General features: G+C 35.1%; 3 protein-coding genes across 3 annotated transcripts; all 3 read left to right on the forward strand.

Moving 5' to 3' along the window:
* The first annotated feature begins 1,330 nt into the window (after positions 1-1,330).
* Positions 1,331-2,044, forward strand: LOC137815938 (uncharacterized). Its single transcript, XM_068619046.1, has one exon. It carries the CDS (start codon positions 1,331-1,333, stop codon positions 2,042-2,044), a length of 714 nt encoding a protein of 237 aa, XP_068475147.1.
* A 161-nt stretch (positions 2,045-2,205) lies between these two features.
* Positions 2,206-2,838, forward strand: LOC137815939 (uncharacterized). Its single transcript, XM_068619047.1, has one exon. It carries the CDS (start codon positions 2,206-2,208, stop codon positions 2,836-2,838), a length of 633 nt encoding a protein of 210 aa, XP_068475148.1.
* Positions 2,839-4,635: 1,797 nt separating this feature from the next.
* LOC137815940 (uncharacterized) lies at positions 4,636-6,114 on the forward strand. Its single transcript, XM_068619048.1, has 2 exons — positions 4,636-5,638; positions 5,858-6,114. Exons 1-2 carry the CDS (start codon positions 4,636-4,638, stop codon positions 6,112-6,114), a joined length of 1,260 nt encoding a protein of 419 aa, XP_068475149.1.
* The last annotated feature ends 2,565 nt before the right edge of the window (positions 6,115-8,679 follow it).

Here is an 8,679-nt window from a genome sequence, read left to right on the forward strand (position 1 = left end):
GTAGGTTAAAAAAACAGTACAAATAGACGAAGGAAATTAGGCATGTTCAGACGAAAACATGAACAAATTTAAGGAAATATAACTCACTTTATTTAATTAAAAATATATTGTAAAATTTTAAATTAAAAAAATTCTACTACATCTTATCTCATGTCTAGAACATTTTTATTGTCCTTTAAAATTAAAATGTTTTATTAATACTAAACTGATAATTTATTTTTTTAGAAAAATTTATAACAAATAGAAGTAACTAAGTTACACTTAAGCTAAACAAATTAAAGTCAAACTTTATTTTTTTAAACAAATTAAACTCTCACTCTATAGTTGGATTATATATTATTTCATTTTTTAATATTTTTTCACACCATAGTTCGATTAAAGATTTATAATGTTAATAAAATAGTACAATAAAGAGTTATTTTAATATTAATATTAATCATACAATTAATAAAATGAAAAACATATAGTGGAATTATAATATCTAACAACAACATCAATGTACTATTTCTCAATATTGGTTAAGTTTGTAACCTTTTTAAAACTATTAAAATATACTATAAACTTCTAAGTTGCATAGGAGTCTATATTTATAATACATACTTTACAAACAAAATATAAGAATAAAAAAATATTGAAGAAAATATAAAATGGGAGAGACTTATTATTTTTCATAGATATTTTTTAAGATATGGTCTAATATGTATACAAGTATAGTTAAGATACTACTAGACATATTATATTGTTAGTCTAAATGTGACTATTGTTAGTTATAATGATTTAATATTGTTAGGTATGTATTTAGAAATAAAAAAATATAACATGTATTGTTGGTCTTATTATGTATATTTAATATATACCATTATAAATTTATACCTTAAATAAAATATAAATTTGTTTCTTAATTGTACTGATAGGTCAAAACCGAGAGGTTAGGCTGAAAGTTAATACCGAAATAACCTCTCGGTTATAACAATAAAAATATAAAATAAAACTAAAATATATATATATAGCAAGGCACAAATTTACATAAGAAACCTATGTTAGGGGGTGCGTAAATAATAAGATGGTGTAGAAAGAAAGTCCAAAGGTAAAGTGAAAAGCCCATTAAGGAAACTATCTATAAATAGGAGATCAACCTAAGAGGTTGTAAGAACATTTTCGCGCCCACCGTGGGACCGAGAAGTAGCTGAAAAAGGTTGAAGACAAGATGAGTCAAAGAGAAGAACAAGGTGAAGAGCATGCAGACAATGTTAATATGCCAATGGCAATGTTGGTACAACTATAAAAAGAATTTGAGACGCTAAAAAAGAATAATAAAGAAGAGTTAAGTATGTCGAGAGCCGAAAATGCACATATGAGGAGAAAATTACAAGAGGAAACAGTTTTGAATTCATCCTTCGAAATCGTTCAGCCTAGAGCACAAATGAATGAAAGGCTATATCACAACGAAAGTTCCCAAACCAAGAGAAGATTGCTTGAAAACTCTGGGGTTTTTGCAGGGGCATCTTCTAGAAAACATCCGTTCTATGATGTTATAGTTGATACTCCATTACCTGACAATTGGAAAAATTTGACCATTGACAAATATGATGGAAGTACAGACCCTGATGAACATATTGCAACATATACTACTCAAATCAGCTTATATACATGGAATGATGTTGTTAGGTGCAGAGTATTCCCTACAACCCTGAAAGGAGCAGCATTGAGTTGGTTCACACGCCTCCCACCTTTGAGTGTAGATTGTTTCGATACATTAGTGGAAAAGTTTGGTGCTCAGTTTGCAACTAGTCGCCCTCATCATTTAACATCGATTGCCTTAGTAAACATAAGACAAGAGAAGGGAGAGTCATTAAGAATGTTCATGGAACGTTTTGGAAAGGTTGCCTTGGGGATTCGAAATCTCAGCCCAGAGGTTACCATGCATCACATGATAACAACACTAAAACCGGGACCATTTGTCGATAGTCTTTGTAAAAAACCCGCGACTAATATGGATGAACTAAGGCAACGGGCATCAAATTTATGCAAATGGAAGAACTGAGAGAGTTCCGAAACCAAGTAAGGGTTGATGAAGGTGAGAAGAGGGTGATAGAAAGAGAAAGTGCACTTGTGGCTAGAATAGCCCGAGAAGAGTTTAGGAGTCGAAAATTCCAACAATACACACCTTTAAATACAAATAGAGCTAGAGTTTTACAGGAAGCCATGGCAGCAGAAATAATACCACCACCAAGAAAAGCAAGAACACCGGAGAGAGCAGATTGCACCAAGCATTGTGAGTATCATAAAAATCATGGTCATCATACGGAAGAATGCATTGGGTTGAAAGACATAATAGAAGAGTTGATTCATGCGGGGCAGTTGAAACGTTTTATCCGAGGAGGAAATGCAAGAGTATGGTTAAGCCCTGAGAGAGGTTTGAGAGGGGGAGAGATAGGAGAAAGAAGGGTGGAAAGGTTTGAAAGAAGAGAAAATAAACGAGTAGAAAAAAGAGATGATAGAAGGGTTGGAAGACTAGAAGAAAGAAGTGATAGAGTTTATCAAAACACACAATTAGTAAGGCGAAGCAGGGAGCGAAGTTTGGGAAGGCCGGTCAGGGGGTTTATAAATACAATTTCAGGTGGCTTCTCTGGAAAAGAATCTTCGTCAGCAAGAAAACAACATGGGAGAAGTATCAAAATTGTTAATCATGTTTTTAAAAGAAGAACTTTGCCACCGATGCTCTTCACAGACGAAGACTTTCAAGAAATTGATCCTGATCATGATGATCCTATGGTGATAACGGTGGAGATAGCCGAATACACTGTCGTGAAGACCTTGGTTGATCAGGGAAGTTAAGTTGATATCTTGTTTTGGGATACTTTCAAAAGGTTACATTTGAGAGAGGAAGACATAGTACCTTTCCGAGAGCAAATCATTGGTTTCTCGGGTGAAAGAGTTAGCACCAAAGGGTATGTTGATCTAATAACAACGTTTGGAAGAGGCAACAAAAGTAAAAAGATTAAAATCAGATATCTGGTGGTGGATGCATCCACGTCATACAATGTGTTGTTGGGACGGTCTTCTTTAAACAAGTTAGGGGCAATAGTATCAACACCACACCTGGACATGAAGTTCCCGACAGAGAACGGGGAGATAACAACAATTTATGTCAATCAAAAAGATGCTCGGGAGTGTTATGCGGCAGGTTTAAAGATGAATTTGAAGACGGATAGAAATACTGAAAAAATGGTGGCCATGGTGGATTTGGATCCCAGGTTGAATGATGAGAGGTTGGAGCCGAAAGAAGAAACAACAGCGGTGGTGTTAGGCCAAGACGAGAGACAATGTACTTACATAGGTGGAAGTATGCCTGAAGGATTATTGAGCAAACTCATCACAGTGTTGTGTAACAACAAGGATTTGTTTGCTTGGAAACCGTCTGATATTCCTGGGATTGATCCAGAGGTAATTTGTCACAAGTTGTCTGTTTGCCGAGAAGCAAGGCCGGTATCTCAAAAACGAAGAAAGTTAGGAGAAGAAAGACGAAAGGCAGCAATTGAGGAAACCGAAAAGTTAATACAAGCTGGTTTTATCCGAGAAGCTAAGTATACTACATGGCTGTCTAATGTGGTACTTGTTAAGAAACCGAATGGAAAATGGAGAATGTGTACATATTATATAGACCTGAACAAAGCCTGCCCAAAAGACACATATCCACTACCCAACATAGACTGATTAGTTGATGGGGCGTCTGGCCAAGAGATGATGAGTTTTCTTGATGCTTATTCGGGGTATAATCAAATACAGATGTATGAACCTGATATCCCGAAAACAGCTTTCACCACTGATGTTGCAAATTATTGTTATAAAGTCATGCCTTTCGGTTTGAAGAATGTCGGAGCAACGTACCAAAGATTGATGGATAAAGTGTTTAAAGAGCAAATTGGAAAGAACATGGAGGTTTATGTCGATGACATGGTTGTTAAATCAGGTGAGATACAGAAACATTTGGAAGATATTGAAGAAGTGTTTGCACGAATAAGAAAATACAACATTCGTCTCAATCCAGAAAAGTACGTTTTCAGCGTAAGAGGAGGAAAATTTTTGGGATTCATGTTAACAAACAGAGGAATTGAGGCAAATCCTGATAAATGCGAAGCAATAATGAAGATGGGAAGTCCGAAAAACTTGAAAGAAATACAGAGGCTGGTGGGAAAACTGAACTCATTGTCAAGATTTCTACCAATATTGGCCCAGAAAACTAAACCGATAGTAAACTTGTTAAAAAAATCCGAAACCTTTAAGTGGAATGAGCGATGTGAGCAAGCCTTTTCTCAGATCAAAAGTATAGTGGCCGAACCCCCAATCTTAGTTAAACCTGTGCCAACCCAACCCATCATAGTTTACCTAGCAACTTCAAATGAAGCCATAGGAGCTGCCTTGACCCAAGAAAACCCATAGCAAAAACCGATATATTTCGTAAGTAGATCCCTTCAAAATGCCGAAACCAGATATCCCAAGGTTGAAAAAGTTGCCTTAACACTGGTGTATGCCGCGAGGCGTCTTCGACCATATTTTCACAATCATCAGATAATTGTGAGGACAGATTATCTAATATCTAAAATTTTGAGAAAACCAGAACTTGCAAGTAGAATGGTGACATGGTCGATGGAGCTTTCAGAATATGGAATCAAGTATGAACCAAGAGGACCAATCAAAGCCCAATCCCTTGCGGATTTCATTATTCAGATGCCGACAACAACACAACAAGAGCAGTGGACATTGTATGTAGATGGCCCGTCAAGCAAAAGAGGAAGCGAAGCATGGATAGTACTTGAAGGACCAGATAACTTCCAAGTGGAGATGGCGTTAAAATTTGAGTTCAAAACATCCAACAACCAGGCCGAATATGAAGCTCTTGTTGCAGGGTTATTATTGGCCAGAGACATGGGAGTTGAAAATGTCGTATGCAAAACTGACTCACAGTTGTCGGTGGGACATGTGCAAGGGGAGTATCAGGTAAAAGACCCTTTATTAATGAAATATTATCATAAAGTGTTAAATATTATGCAATGTTTTAATAAGGCCGAAATGAAATATATTCCGAGAGAATTAAACATGAAAGCTGACTCGCTATCTAAATTAGCAAGCCAACAACGACAAGTGCAACATAACTCAGTCATACAACAAACCCTCAGCCATCCGACAGTCAGCCTAGAAGAATGCTTTAATATTGTGACATCCAAAGATGAATGGATAAAAACATACATAGAAGTTATAAAGAGTCAAGAGCAAGGTGTTGAGCCAGATGCAAAAACAGCGAAGAAAATGGCTAGTTTCATTTTAATTGGTGACGAGCTGTATAAAAGAGGATATTCTATGCCCCTATTAAAATGTCTGACCAAAGAACAAGCTGAATATGTAGTTAATGAGCTTCATGAAGGAATTTGTGGACTGCATTGTGGAGCTCGAACAATGGCAACAAAAGTCTGCAGAGCTGGTTATTATTGGCCAACAATCCGAGAGGATTGCGAAATTTATGTTAAAGCATGTAAAAAGTGTCAAGAGTTTGGAAGTTTAAATCATATACCAGCGCGGGAGTTGCAAGAAATTATTTCTCCATGGCCATTTGCAAAGTGGGGAATTGATATACTTGGTTCGTTTTCGCTTGGACGTGGCCAAACCAAGTTCATGATAGTAGTTGTAGACTACTTTACAAAATGGATAGAAGCATAAGCATTGACTAAGATAACCGCTCAGCAAGTTCAAACGTTTGTATGGAAAAATATAATATGTCGATTCGGAATCCCACTCACTATTGTAAGTGACAATGGCCGACAATTCATTGACAAAAAACTTATGGAATTTTATGCAGATTTGGGGATCAAGTCCACAACCACTTCAGTTGAATATCCGCAAACGAATGGACAGGCTGAAGCTGCAAACAAAGTTATTCTTGGACAATTAAAGAAGAGGTTAGGGAGTGTTAAAGGTTTATGGGCCGAGAAGTTGCCAGGGATATTATGGGCATATCGATGCACACCACAAACGTCAACTGGTGAAACACCGTTCAATCTCACCTATGGAACAGATGCAATGTTACCGGTAGAAGTTAATGAACCAACGTTATGAAGGCAAATAGAAGACTGGAATATCAACAATGAATGTTTGAGGACTGACCTTGATCTTATTGAAGAACTTAGAGAACGAGCAAAAATAAAAGAAATAGCAGTAAAGAGAAGAGCGATGAAGAGATTTAATGCAAAGGTAAAATTAAGATATTTTAAAGAGGGGGATTTGGTATGGAGAATGCGAACTGATGCTCGAAAGGATCCACGACATGGAAAGCTGGCATCCAATTGGGAAGGTCCTTTCAGGGTACTAGAAAATTTGCAAAATGGAGCCTATAGATTAGAAACTCCGAAAGAGAAAGTGATACCAAGAACATGGAATGCGAGTCATTTAAAGTTCTATTTTAGTTAACATAGAAGATGTAAAAAGACGACTTTTGTGTACATACTTGTCGTTTAATGAAGAAGCATTACCAAGTGACAAAATTCATCTAGTTAACTTTCATTTTTTCGGTCTTGGATGTTTTTTCTAGGTGAAATCCCACACGCAAAAACATCTACTTAAAAATTCTTTCGGTCTTGGATGCTTTCACTTCAGGTGAAATCCCTCCCGAGAGAGTATTTCCTTATAATCCTTTCGATCTTAGATGCTTTCACTTCAGGTGAAATCCCTCCCGAGAGTATTTCCTCATAACTCTTTCGGTCTTGGATGCTTTCACATCAGGTGAAATCCCTCCCGAAAAAACATTTATATATAATTCTTTCGGTCTTGGATGTTTTCAATTCAGATGAAATCCCTCCGGTCAGAATATTCCCTTATAACACTCTCAGTCTTGGACGCTTTCATTTCAGGTGAAATCCCTCCCGAGAGAATATTTCCTTATAAAAACCGAAAAGTCCAAGTCAATAAATACTTAATAGTTTTATGCTTTCAAAACCACAGATAATAATTTCATAATTCAAAAACCGAAAGGTAGTTAATAATTATTTAGAAATAAAAAAAATATTATCTATAGTTCTCATGTTTGTCATATTAAAACTCATTAAACTAATATATATTCCAAACATGCTAAACAGAGGTCTTATAAAAAAAATCGAAAGGTTTTGCTACAAAACCGAGAAGTCCAACTACACATTCGCATATCAATATCATAAAACTGTTTACGATTCAAACTCAACAATTGAAGGGTTCAGGATTAATAATTTTATGCCTTAACAATTCAAAGATCTAATTGAAGATGTATTAAATCAATTTTTTATTTTATTTTTTATTTTTTTCAATAATAGTATCGATCTCATCATCATTAAAGGTGAAAACGTAAGCTGAATTTATACTAGGTGGCAAAAATAACATCAAAGTTAAAACTGCAAATGTTATTTTATTAGCTAAAACCGAAAACATGGAACCGGATGCATTAGTCACGTATATGTTGATATTAAGCTTTTAGTCATCCAAAGCCCAACCGAAAGATCCCAGTTCTGAATTCATTAATAATTTTATGCTTTTAGATTTTAGAAATCGAAAGATCCAATTAGGATTCGTACTCAAAAGACAACGTTTCAAGCATTCAAATTTAAGTGACCAAAAGATCAGCACTGAGCGGTTAGGATCGAAAGGTCTCTGATAACATTTGCTTGTAACCGAAAAATAAAATTAATTATTCAAATCATGGAAAGCGATCAATAGTGTTACACTTAAAAACTGAAAGGCCCAGGTTACAAGATGCTCAATAATTTCATGTTTTAGAAACCGAAAGGTACACTTGAAGATATATCAAATTAAATATTTCCCATAATGTAGTTCTCATGATCACTAATATCGAAAGATGAGCTCGAACATATCTGATACATGAAATACAATAAATTAAGATATCTTTTAAGTCAAATATTAAAACCGAAAGATATGAGTATAAAACCAACAAGTATAACTAAACTGTTAAAATCCAACGATTATTATAAAAAATAATTATAACCGACAACTTTCAAAAGCTATAAAATTATAAAAAATGCTAAGTTTTCAAGATTAGAAAACTGAAAGGTTAGCAGAATTCTCAAAATATATGGTTATAACTGAAAGAAAATATTGAGCAGACAGTCAGATAACTCGAAGGATAGAAAAAAGAAGTTAAAATCTTGATATTTATAGTAACAAAAAATCAACTTAAAGACAAAGGAAAACAATAAACTTTATACGTGCTAAAATTCCAAAAAGGGATTACATTAAGAATGCAAATATCCATACATGGATTAAGACGCCATAGCATTCCAAAACAAATTCGCTTCTCGTTAACTAAACCGAGAGTTATAAACAAAAAATGAGAGCACATGTCAATCTAGCTCTCGGCATCAACATCTTCGGTATCATCTTCAGGAATTTCGTTAATAGGCACTAACTCACCATTATAAATATCTTTCTTAACATCAAAATTGCCTTCATCAATAGGAATGTTATAAAAATACTTTGCTTGTTCCAAAGCTTTCGCAAAACCTAACTTATGTTGTTCCAAAAATGAGTTTTGGGCTTCGAAAACATCCACCTTCAATTGCTCAATCTCGTCCTCCATAGCTTTGATGGTGTTGGTGTTAGAATCCTTCACGGAAGATAATTCCGAAACTCTTTCATCAA

This window comes from Phaseolus vulgaris, chromosome 1 (assembly GCF_000499845.2).
Source record: "Phaseolus vulgaris cultivar G19833 chromosome 1, P. vulgaris v2.0, whole genome shotgun sequence".
Classification (NCBI taxonomy): domain Eukaryota; kingdom Viridiplantae; phylum Streptophyta; class Magnoliopsida; order Fabales; family Fabaceae; genus Phaseolus; species Phaseolus vulgaris.